Genomic DNA, 13,733 nt, shown 5'->3' with positions numbered 1-13,733 from the left:
CTTAATTATCAAAGTTTCTCATTTAATTATTAAAAAAATATATACTATATATATAAAACGAGTCACACAATTTTGCACTACTTTTACAATTAATAAAAGTGATAGACAAAAATTGAACAATTTAATGATACTTATTTTTCATGATGTTATATTTTTATATATGCACTGCGTATTTATTATATGTATAATACGAAAATACGCTATTCCCAGTTTCTCAAAGACTCACTGATAAGATAACACATTGATCATTAGACATAACAATAATCATTATCAATAATGATAGATCAATTAACCTTAAACGACGGTGTGCAGTTCTTAACTATCGGTATAACGAGGGTGAGTCTAAAAATTATTTCTATTTATACCTACAGCAAGTTCTTATATAAACTCGAGTGAATATTGTCAAACACTGTAGTTGCTATTACTGAATTCACTCTTGTGACATATATCTATTGATGAAACTCAATCATTCTACTGTGCATATCTGTTACACTAAAAAAATGACGCCGTTACTATTTAATGTATTAATTCTAACAATTGCAAGTATAAGCTTCGGTGTTGAATTGGAAGAGCAGTACAAATGGAAATATATCGATTACGTAATCGGAAAAACTCAACGCACAAGCAGAATGCGGTGAAAATTGGCTATTATAATGTTAGTAAGAACGTTTTATATGATGCAGATATAGCACCAGGTAGGTTAATACTATAAATTCAAAGAAATAACAATAATTTTATATAAAATATCTTTATATTTAAAAACTTATTAATATAGTACTTAACATCATTGTTATTTAATTATTATATTTGTATGTTGCCAATAAAATAAATAATCAGAATAATAAATTTCTTTTGCCAGTATATAGAATAACAATTAAAGTAATTTAAATCGACCGTGACTGGCAATATATAACGTCTTTTCGATATGAACATTGAAAAACTGTGAGCCAACTTGGTTTGTCTGAGCCAACTTCTGTTTATTATACACCGTCGACCTAAGAATCGGTGCTCCATCTTATAGTTGTTATTGCGATAAATATTACTACAGCCTCAGTGGTCGAATTGGCAAGACACCCGCACGGTATACGGGAGGTTCCAGGTTCAAACCCTGGCTGGGGTGATATTTTTCGCAATAAAATTTAAAAACTATTTAATTTAGAAATTACATCAACTGACCAAAACCATGGTCAAAATTAATAATGTCTCGATGATTGATCCGAAAAAAAGTGCTGTGTGAATCCGACAAACCAAGTTGGCTCACAGTTTTTCAATGTTCATATCGAAAAGACGTTATATATTGCCAGTCACGGTCGATTTAAAATAAATAATATCATTGCTGCAATGCAATTACAACATGCTTGCAATAAACACATCTTCCATCAGCGCACAAGATCTTTACAATTCTACTTCTTGTAGATAGTAGAATATTTGTTACTATGGTAAGACAAAGGGGAGTACCAGCTAGTTTAACGACAATAAATAAGATAGTAGGACGAGGTGGTCCACTTCTGTCTCCTTATCCAGATTGGACATGGCACAAATTCAATAAGATTAATTGCGGTTGTGATACTATTACAAGTGTATACCGAATATCCGTGAGTAGCAGTATCTTTTTTAGCAACATATAGCTATCGTATATAAATAATTATTATTATGTGCTACGGATATATCTTATACTTTTGTATTAGATCAAATGCAATCGCCTTTTTGTTCTGGATTGTGGCGCAGTCGGGGAAGAGAAAATTTGTCCTCCGAAACTATTGATCTTCAATTTAGAAAACGATATGCTCGAGCAATGTCTCGTCATCCCACCTGACATCGCTAGTAAAATGGCACTGGATTGCTCGTGACACCACTTCCTTATGTTCGAGATTGCAATTACATAAACGATGCAACCGTTAGTATTTTTCTCAAACTTCACGCGTTTAGTCATAACAGTACGCGTTCTTTGTTCTATACTCGTGTAAATGTCTCGTTAATACGTCACATCTTGTTATTTAAATCAAGATGCAACTATTATATTAATTAAATAATAGATTAACGTATGTACAATGTATGTATACAGGTGTTTATGGCTGGCACTGAAGGTTACGGTTTGGTGATATACAACAAAAATTTAGGCTTCTACAGAATTGAATCTGATTTTATGAATGCAACTGATCCCACCATGGAAGGTCAGAGTTTTTATTCGAAGGACAGTAGTCGCAGCTTAACAATTATTAATAAATGTAAGTACCCAGTTTCTAACACAAATATTATTTAAATTATTATATAAGCTTATTACACAAGCTCATATAAATAAGTATTAAGATATTTAAGTGTTATTTTGATTTGATACTTGTGTCATATTACTACCATTTATTTATTAACTGCAGTTATACATACACATTTACATTTATAACTAACAGAAACTTTTATAACTAATATAAAGCATAGAAAGCTTTTCGGTAAATAATCGATGTCATTCACTAATTTTTGCGATTGCTCATTTCTTTCTCACGAATGTTTTAGATTTATACTATGTTTCTTTAGCGGGACGCAAGATATTTAAGATAGATATTAGTAATCCACAAAAATTTTCAAAACTAAGCAGAAACGAGACTAATAGTTTAACTAAATTGATGGGTACCTTATCTGGCCAAACGGGACCGATAGCATCCGCACAACACGCACTATTTTTCAGCAACATCCCGGAAACGTCAATTTTGTGTACGAACACTAAGAAGAAATTTTATTAATACAGTAAGTGAGAGATATTTGAATATAATTATTATCGGTATATTTTTCGATAACAAATTACTTTTAATGCTCTATCAACGTTACTACGTGAATTAATGACAATCATGGTACAATTTTAATTGTTGTAAAATCAAATATTCATTTTAAGGAAATTATCGCACAAGATGCCGAAAAATTGCAATTTCTAAGTGGGATGAAAGTTACATGGTATGGAAGAAAACTACTAATCGTAACAAACCGTCTGCAACATATTACATTAGATCTACATAATACATTATATCCAAGCGAGAAAACAAACTTCCGTATTCTCACCATAGATATAGAGCAAATACGGCAGGAAACAAATTGTTTTTCTTCTTGCAATAGCAATGATCATAGTCTTGTATTTTTTTCTTTTATACCTTGGTTTTTTTATATACCTTAGTTTCCTGTTTTCATTGGAAAATAAAACAATTTTTTTTAACAAGATTTTTGTAAAAATATAATGTACAACACATTATTTTCTTTCAGAATGGATACATCATTAATAATTAAATGTTTATATAAAATAACATTCTTATTTAAGCACAGCTTAGCCTGCACTATCTTCTTTGTTTTAAACTGTGAGACTGTAAAACAAACTGTAAAACTGTAAAAGACAGTAAAAATTAAAGATAAATTGCACAAGGAATATGTATTTTCCATTCCCAGAAGTCCCATTGATAAGATAACATTCTGCGCGTCTGTAACAAGTGTCTTTATCAGTTCGAGACCACTATTGTTTATCGCTGGTATAATGAGAGGTTTTCTGAAAAGTGTTCTTATAGTTAAAAACTTTTCGTAGATATTGGCTAACATAGTATGAGCTATCATTAATAGATTCGTACTTGCGAAATACATGTCTATTATATCTATTCGCAGAGTTCAGTTACGTTATTTTATTATATGCAATAGTTACGCTGAAAATGAAATATTCTTTACTTGTCGCATTAATTCTGACGATCGCAATTATAAGCCTTGGCGTTAAACTGAAAAAATCTAAATGTCTTTTATGAAGAAGTCTCTCCAAATCTTTAAAAATATAGCAATGAAATCATGATATTTGCCTTTTTACTGTTTAATAAAACATATAAACAAAGAATCGCGAAAAACAAAAGATTTTTCTTTGAAATGAAGCTGTTAAATGTATACAAGATCGTACTTTACGCGTATATTGCAGCATGTTGTAACATTTTGGCCGCCTATTTTGACCGACGCGCATATAAACGTTCATAATATTCTGGTCATACGGTATGCACTAAATCGTCCAAGAGAGGACATTAATGTCCACCTCTATACGAGACACGCATAACGACGGCCAGAGTGCACAACGCTTATTTGCGTCTATACTATTTAATTACTTAAGAACCCAATTAAATAAAAAAGAATAAAAAAAACAGCTTTTTTCAAACAGAAGTTCAAAAAATATGACTAAAGAAGACATCTAGGTTAATTAAACAATTAGGTTAAGTGCAATGTAAAATTTCACAATAAAATTTTTTCTGTTTATAATAATCGTAACGTTATACAGCTGGGTGTTAAACGATTAAATTTTATATGCTTTATTAAGAACGCGCGTTCATGTCCGAGTGTTTTTGACGTGATCGAGCTGATAATAATCGGGCGCATATGAAGAATCACGCATCTTTAATTAAATCATGAATTATATTCCGCATCTTGTCTCAACCGAAGCCCGGCTTAATCAAATCAGCCGTACAATGGAAAATTGCGAGACGCTAGTCATATTGCACTTTATAACTTCTTCAACAATAAAGTGTTCACCCGTTGTTCCGAGGAACAAACGAAAACTTAGCAGCTTATCAACTCGGGCGCATAAAAGCTCTTCTTTTTTTTTATTTTACTACAAAATATACGAGACTCTAAACTATTTATCCCTTGGGCATCATAATATTCTGCCAACATGCGCTACCAGAATTCGGTCATACTTGATCCAACATATTTTACTTTAAAAAAGATATTAGTTTATAGTATGATATATTATATTGTAAGTAAAATATATAATATTCTTTTTGATAGTATTTTCTAGTGGATTCAACTAAAAACCTTGATTCAGCATACCTTGATTAATTTTGAATTATTCACTGGCGACTCAAGAAACACTACACACAACACTCTCGCTGACAATAATATAATTTTTTATTTAAAGAACTGCATTCCGTTACCTTATATCAAAAGATTGAGTGATAGCATTTTTCGTACGTTAAAAAAGCTCCACATCACTACCTTGTTTACAGTTCTTAAAAAACTTGACTGCTTAATTAAACGAGGTAAAGATAGAATTGATGATCTGAAACAGACCGAAGTAGTATACAAGATTAATTGCAAAGATTGCAATGCTACATATATTGGGCAGACTAAAAGACATCCGTGCACATCTCAGGGAACACTAGAGCGATTTCAGAAAACACACTAGCAAGCATTCTATAGTAAGTGAGCACCGAATATCCTATGGGCACGATTTTGATTGGGGAAAACCAGAAGTAATACATAAAGAGAGACAGATCAGAAAGAGGGAATTAGCGGAGATGTTTTTTTATAACGTTCTCTATAAACATATTATAAAAAAACATAGTTGAATTATAAAGAAGACTACTAATATAATGGATATCCATTTCAATAAGTGAATTCTAATTGCTACTTTACTCTGTTTATAGTATTAATCAATAATATAAAATGCGATGGATACTTTATTATTCAATTATACTTCGTCACTCTATCTATCAAGAGACATATTCTTGATAGATAGTAGTCATGTCGCTCATCAAATTAACTGAAATAAACTGAAATTATCTTTTCTAATTTATGTGAATAATTCCGTCGCACGGAATTTTTAAGTCCACGCGTATCTTGCCTCAAAATTGCCTTGCAAACAAAAATTTAATTCGCGTTTATAGCTGCACGGTGGAAAATCGAGAATTAAATGGAAGAAGAGAAGCTGATATCCGGGAAATTAAAGCACCGCAAACAACGAGAGATGTCTCACATGTGCATACATTTATCATTATTGACGTGGGTGTAACGAGCGGTAAAAATCGAAATAGGAGGACCGACACCGAGGTCTCAGCGTGTCTCTAGACGCGAGTCAAATAACAGCTATTTTTTATTTTATTTCGTTCTCACAGCGGACCGTTGGCGTTTGTTTGTTATTTCTCCGTAGAACGCAACAACGGAAACGTTTTAATTTAGTTTGTCGTCGAGTGCGGGAGCATCCGAAAAGTATGGAAAGCAACGCGCAAAGGGGAACATATTTCACAGAACCGCGTTTCATTACTTAACTCCATATATTTCCATATTGGAACGTTCATTCATTTCGTTAGCATATGAAGAATTCCGCTTCGACTTTCGAAGCTGGAATTTTACGGACGCGGGGATGCATGTTAAAAATGCAGTATTGAACTTTTGGAACTTTTGATAATAACGTTCTCTATCGATTCGCTTACATTGTAACGTTAATTGACGGGTATCTCGCGGAATTGCACGCATTTTCTGGCAAAGCGGTGAAAAGTTCCCGGCTCGAATCCGTTCTCGGGTGGTTTATCGGTTCGAAGGGTTTCCCAGAACAATGGCACCCTGGAGAATGGGTTGGCAATGGCGGCGATGGTATCCCTCGTCCCTCTTGTTATCGCTAGGCTTGTCTGGCGAGGCAAAAGATGCGAGCGTACCCTCGAGACACCAGGTAAGTTCCCAATGAGCCGAAGTCAGCATGTCACGGAAGATTAAGCTCCCTAAAGTACCGAAATTCTGTCGCGCGGAGGACGGTAATCGACTGGAATGGACGAAAGCTGGCCAGCAATAATTTTTAAAAAAGTGAGCAAGAGTCACTGGTCCTTTTAATCAAAAGCTTTTGTTATGTGAGGTGCTTCGAGGTTACAATCGTAAAAGTTTGCCCATCCGTAATATTTTAATACTAAAAAGATCTATTTATTTTGTTCATTAATGAGCTCTTTTTAGTCAGTCAAATAAAGCTTTTGGAACTTTTAGAGATTCATAGAATTTCTAAAATATTTCATTTCTCAAATTTAAAGACGGAACGCAGGACATGTCGGTTGGAACTGTTACACTTGGCAACAGAAATCAGTGAAAAAGAAGCGCGAATATTAAATTCATAAATTATATCGTGTACGACGTGTGCGACGACCGAATAGAGCGCAAATAAGAGTATAAGGAAGTGGATAACTTTCCGCGAATTTTTCGACCTCGTATGTTATCCGTCGGTTTGTGCTGTCCGATTGCCACCAGCCACCAGCCACAGTAACTCAGTTTGCAATTCTGCCGACTTTCTTTCGATAACTTCGATACTTTTCAAAATATAGTTTGTGGTTTACTTATACTATACACGCATTATGAAATTAATTAAGTAATGGGAAAGTTCCCATGTTATAATTTTTATTTACACCGCACAAGAAATTTATTATATACATAATTTATTATACACACAGAAAGTATAAGTATATACACAAATGTTACAAAGAACATAATACAAAATTAATTTTAAGAAAGAACAAAAACTGATTAAAAATACAAAAAAATACCATTAAAAAATTAAATATTCTTGTACAAGTAATTAAATTTAATTTAAATTTAATAAAATAAGCGCTAATTAATCAAATATTAAATCTTCTGATTTTTTAAATTTATATTGGATTGCAGTACATGATGTTTAAAACGTATTACTACACTTTTACTTCAAGCATAAAGAATGAAACGTAATAAGAAAAACGCTTTGATTACAGATAAAGTAAGGCACTGAGAGAACTTACGAGAATGAGAGTGAAACGTTTATAACACATTGGCGGAATTTTGAAAGTTTCGCGTTACGACCCGCTTTCTCAGTAAGAACTTTTAAAGTCGGAGCACCGCGGAGTGCGACGTGCAAGGTTTAAGAGTGCAAAGATATTTCTCTTCCATGATTTCTGCGGAAATTATTACCGCGACTCTCGCGGGAGTGGAGGCAATTCTATATATTGATCCTCACGCATCAATATAAACTGAAAAATAATTCACGGGAGCGAAACAATATAGCTCCATGAAATATACGCACATAATCTGCGTATCGTAATCTATATCGTAAAACTCAAACAGGTCGCTGAACCACTAACTTACGCTCCGGAAAATAATTTGTATAGGGCCGCACTTAGTCTTTTTTATTTCTTTCTAAATGTGCAGTCGATCGCGCGATGGTATAGCTCGGGAGGTGTGTGCGCGTATCACGATGATAAAAGAAAAACAGAGGATCGTTTAGAACGGAGTCTGTGAAAACCGCGCGCAATCAATAATGGTTATCAATCCGACCGCCATCATTTTAACTGGCGGCGCTCTTCTTTTTCTCTACATATGTTGGGCTGCATTGGACATTTTGCGCGTGTCACACATTTGTACAATGGCACGATAGATAACATGCTGTATCACTTTTACGTTCCTTTTTTTTCGCGAATGGGATGCTAATTGAAAGTTAGCTTAGCAACGAATCTTTACACTTGTTTAATACATTTTTACAATACACATTAGAGAAGAAATGACAATAGTTCTCAACATAAAAATTGACGAAAATTTCTCAAATTTATTATATACAAAATCAAATAGACCACATCGCTATCTCGAGATCCTGGCGAAGATCACTTCTCGATGTGCGAAACCGCCGTGGGGCGATCACCTCCTATTATTGTGCGGTGATATAAGAATCAAAATATGCAAATGCGCACTCTCAACAAGAACAGTGAAACGTAAGAGTGAAACGTAAGAGTGTAAGAGATTCAACCTTGAGAAGCTAAAACAGCAAGGATCGCTCAATGATTACAACCGCGATATCGAAAGAAAACTGGACAACGATGGTTGGTCGCAGATTGGCGAGATCATCATATAAAAACTGCGGAAGAACAACTAGGCACCAAGCAACCCTGCCACAAGAAATGGATCTCCAAGGATACGTGGGATCTAATAGGAAAGCGTATATAGGCTAGCGAAGGCTATGATTGAATGTTGCCAGAACTCGTGAAAAAAAACAAAGTAGCTCAGAAGAACATCAAGCTCTGAATAGACAAGTTAAACGTAGCGCTCGTCGGGACAAAACAAACTGAACTATAGGAATATGAATTATACGTCCATTTTTTGTAAAGTATAGCATTTTAAAAATCTGACACGTGCGCACCATACATAAAAGAACGCCGCATAGCAGTTTTTGCTTGTAAGTTCACACCTCAGGTGACAAGTGACCAAAAAAGGTGTGAAAACATGTGTAGTACAAGGGCTTTGAAATACGATATGCCGTCGCGGCCGCCAAGGGAAAACGCACGCCTCGCGCACGGTCGATCAATGTATTTAATCCGGATCATGGATCATCGATATAATCGTCAACCTCTTTTGAATAATTTACGAGATATCGTCAATTAATGACAAAAATTGATTTCCGAAATTTCCGTTTTTCATCGCGATTATTATCGTGGATTATTCTTTATTTCAATTACTCGACTGAATGAGTCGTGTATCACTTGGCGTTCTCAATCGATATGCAATAATATAAGCCAAATTATCTCTTAATCGACGAAGCGCGATGCGAGATATAATCGAATGTCAAGCATAGTTTAAAAAAATAACTATTTGCCCGTGAATATTATTCGAAATAATAATTTTTTTTTTTTTAGTTCTTATAATTCCGATTCCTGTTTCAAACGGATAATCGAAGCGCGAAATATCTACTTTGATACACAGTCCGTCACCTATCCTTAATAATTATCAATTGTAGGAATTAATTAGTTATGGTAGCTGATTATCGTTAATTGTTCAATGGAAAATACCACGACGACATACAGAACGACTCCTGCCTATCTGTTTATGCTGACTAAACATGTTACCTAATTATCGTTAATTGTCCCAATGGAAAATAACACGACGACAAACGGAGCGCCTTATTCTGGCCGGTCTGTTGAAGTCTTGCGAATGACAGTTATAGTTACTTTGTGTATATAATATTATGCTGTACATATTGCCACGTGCTAACCAATTCGTCGCTGCCACGAAATATTCGACATAATATATTACAGAATAAATTATCAAATATTTTGTTCTTTGTATTTTAAATTAATTTCGTCAAATATATCATTATCGCACATCTGACATGTCTATTTGAAGAATGAAATTGATCTCATTTTGATCGAAAAGATATTTATGCAAGATAATCTGTTATTATCGCTTTTTGCCGACCGGATGTCATGCAGAATTTCGTTAATTGTACGAGAAGGGAAATTTAATTATGTTGTCGGATTATATTGAAAAGAAAATCTGTGCTTATTGTTTTAGTACTTGTTTAATTAAACGAACGTCGATTCTTTTGATGATGGTGATATAACGATACGTAATTTGAAATACTCCACTATATAGAGCTTGAAATAACAAATACTCTCTAAATCTGAATCAGTGACTATTCACTGATTCAGAGATTTAGAGAGTAAATATATAATTAAGTAACAATAATACTGTTGTACAGAAACAGATTTTATTTTTTTATATAAAACTTCTCATAACGTGAAGAGAAGAGAATCGACACGTCGCATTTATAGATCTCCATCAGACGTACACGCTAGAACCGTTTTTCCACTTTCGTTCGATTAGACGAAAACAGTCTCATCAGAGTCACTCGTTGGATCGAAAGGGCCATTCCAAGCTCGATCCATGTGGCATTGCTCGCGGTGTTTCAGAGAAGTGAGTCGTGAAAAAAAGAGGTGTATCCCGACAATCATGTGTGCAAAATATCTACGAGAAAAGGACGACTATTCTGACAAAGAAGGCGCGATACGGAAGTGAAGAGAGAAAGAGGAAACGTCGAAACGATGCACGAACGAGAGATGCTTGGTTCGTGAGCGACCACAATCGCCAGGGAACAATAGTAGCGGTAAATTGATTTAGTCAACCTAGAGCCATTAAATATTGAGCTGAGCACAATTAAAATGAGTGAAAAGCTTTAGCTCGAAAAATGCTATACGTTTAATTTACGGAGATAGATTGCTTAACAATTCATTATAATTTTAATACGTTTTGTCATGTATTAAACGTCATGCGTTAATTGTATCAATCCTATTAATTCAACAGTTCTGTTGCAAAAAACACTTACATATGGATTAATATAATAAATGCTTTAAATGTTACAAAGTGAAAAAATTCGTAATTAATATTATTATCCGTTTGCAGTATTGCCTCGTTTTACAACATTGTCTTCAGCTTTTTAATTATTGTAGATAACATTGGAGCGCGAACCAAGCAGAGGACTCAATGATTTTATAGGGGCTGTAGTCCATCTTGATTCACTCTTAATGCCATTTCGCCGGGGAGAAACAAGAAATCCAATTTCATCCTTAACCCCGTTAGTCCAAGGCAGAGCTTGCATCGGCCTTAATAGAAGCGGTGGCTATCGCGAACGCGGTTTGCATTGCGCCTTTCGCGAAGGCATAGCTCGAGGATAAACCGAGCGCGAATGTAAACCTGGACTGGATTCGTTTGAAGTCAGCGAGTACTGGCGTGGAGAATTAACGTTAACGTACGTCCAATTCGCCCAAGAGACCCGTCGGCGTTTTCGCCATATAGCATTTACGTGCGCGTCCATAGCCAACTGACAAGAAACACTAGGTACAAAATGAAATGACGAGTAACGAGATTAAACTTTATCGCGATGGCGATAGCTCTACATTGCCAGGACAATGCGAATATCAGCAGTAACAGGACGTAATAGACGTGTAAAATAAACAGCGCTCTTTTTCCAAGACGATGGCTCGAAACCTTATCTTCTCCTACATTTAACTTGTATAATTTTATCACTATTTTTTTTATAATACGCTCATGCTGTATGTTATTCTCTGTCTCTCTCTCCCTCTCTTTCTCTTTCATAATAAAAATTATTTTTAAGAACTATTCTTAAAAATAGGGCAAGGTTTAATATAAACCACGGTCAAATAAATATTTAAGTGTGATTTTACAAAATTATATAAGCTTAATACATCAGATGCACGACGTCGAGGCACGCTGCCGTCTTTGACATAAATCCAGATTCGTATGTTGCCACACTGTAAATCCTTCAAGTGTGTATGCACTCTGCGCAGATCATGTAACGTGACTGCCATTCATTAAATTTTATACTTGAAAACGTTAGTCTTCATAATTTCCAGTAAATAATATTTGTATACTATTTTTAATGTGTCATATTAAAATATTTATGCACATAAAAGTATGATTGAGAGAAACATAAATAAAAATATTAAAAAGATTTTATTTTTCGAATTTAGGTACACAGAATATACAATATTAGTAAAAATATATATGTGTTTTAATCATTTATATTTCATAAGATATTAGTTTCTTGATACTTGGAAGAAAAATCGACTTCACATTTACCAAAAATCTTATAGCAAAAAAAAAGATTCTATAGATAGACTGTGTGTATGTATATATCAGTATCAGATTGTCCGTTTACCGAAGAGAGGAAAAGAAAGAAGGAGAGAAAGAGAGAGAGAGAGAGAGAGAGAGAGAGAGAGAGAGAGAGAGCTAAATCCTATTTTCGGAAGTTGAGCTCGCAACACTCTGCGGCCTCACCCGATAAACTCATCCTGCGTCCCAGGATTTGGAATTCTTCTCCCGAAATACGTTTTGAGAAAGAAAGAAAAAGCGAGCGAAAGAGGTAGCGAGTGAGTTTCTGGCAACTTAGTGAAACAATGGCGCGGTTTCCACAGTAGAAACGGAAATCGTTTGCACTTTCCCGCTCCGACCGCTATAGTTCACGTCGTTTGCGAGTGGTTCGTCAGAGAGGAGGGGGGGATAATTTAGATAACAGACCACGTTTCCCACGCGATCGTCTTGGATAATTAATCAAAAAATGTTCAACCGGAAAACACGCACGCTCGCAAAAACAGATGACGAATTCGGAACTGTCCGAGAATAAGCCGAAATACAATTTAATTTAAAGAATCGCGGTTGTATCGGTTTTTCATCTCGCGAGGCTTTAATTAATTAAAAGGCTATTTTAATTTTTCTCAAATATATTTCATTTTTCAATATGTTTGTTGCAAGACTATCTGGCTATTAATGGCACAAATAAAAGTTACTTTAATTAAATATATAAAACGTCGTAAAATTTTGATACTGCAGGCGAGCATTCCGAAAGTTTATGAAAGAAAAGTTGGCGAAACGCAAAAATTCGTCGAGCGGTATATTAATTGTATTATAGCAACAACAGGATTTCACTTGTCTACAGATATTGGCTTTTATTTTTTTTAGAATTTCTTTTTTATAGAAGTTAATCACATAGACAATACAAATATCAAAATTCTGCTAATAATTAAAATAATGGAAAATATTAAAATTGTAAAAAGCTTAGGTTTAATTAATATTGAATTATGTGTTTATTCTCAAATAGCATATGACGATATTAACTTTTAAAGTCAATATATATGTATAGATAAGGAAAACACAGCTGTCAAATAAATGGTCCTTTCTAATGATGATTCCTTCAACCATGACAACAAATTGGCTAATAAAAAATTTAAGGAACGAAAGAGAGAGAGAGAGAGAGAGCGAGAGAGAGCTGCCCGTGAGGGCATAGCTCGAAGTGCAGGGACGCGAAAGCATTTTATCAATGCGGCAAAACGAAATCGAAAGCAAAGCAAGTATTTTGTTACCGTTGAAACGAAATAACGAAACCAATCGAAGTGCATGGGGGAATCATTAGTCCTGGAGACGTTCAACCGAGCAAGTTTCGCAGTCCTCGCAGGTCTGCACTGTTTCTTTCTGAGTTTCAATCCGACGACGCGAATTCAGGTCGATGAAAGACGAAGGAAAGCAGTTCGGGCACTCGATTTTCCGGACTGTCGGAGAACTTCGTTAGTCTTGGCTGGAAAACCCCGAAAGAGGATCGTTACCTTATCGCGACGTATAAAATATTTTCGTCTGTGGTAGTCGCGACGTAACTCACT

General features: G+C 34.8%; 1 protein-coding gene across 3 annotated transcripts in view; it reads left to right on the top strand.

Moving 5' to 3' along the window:
- The first annotated feature begins 396 nt into the window (after positions 1-396).
- LOC139813229 (major royal jelly protein 1-like) overlaps positions 397-13,733 on the top strand; it is a 129,595-nt gene continuing 116,258 nt past the window's right edge. Inside the window, exons 1-6 of one of the 3 annotated variants that reach the window (XR_011732088.1) lie at positions 399-695; positions 1,417-1,595; positions 1,689-1,897; positions 2,066-2,228; positions 2,512-2,742; positions 2,888-3,405. Coding sequence is in view for 1 of the 3 variants with exons in the window: in XM_071778598.1 (XP_071634699.1) it covers positions 581-695 (115 nt within the window). In the remaining 2 variants the exon portion in view is untranslated. Of the gene's footprint in view, positions 696-1,416; positions 1,596-1,688; positions 1,898-2,065; positions 2,743-2,887; positions 3,406-13,733 lie in introns of those variants that run through there. The other 2 variants (XR_011732087.1, XM_071778598.1) reach the window with 2 other exon arrangements.

This window comes from Temnothorax longispinosus, chromosome 5, assembly GCF_030848805.1.
Source record: "Temnothorax longispinosus isolate EJ_2023e chromosome 5, Tlon_JGU_v1, whole genome shotgun sequence".
In the NCBI taxonomy this organism is placed as follows: Eukaryota; Metazoa; Arthropoda; class Insecta; order Hymenoptera; family Formicidae; genus Temnothorax; species Temnothorax longispinosus.
Note: the sequence above shows the minus strand (reverse complement) of the source record. Positions and strands in the feature narration are given on the sequence as shown.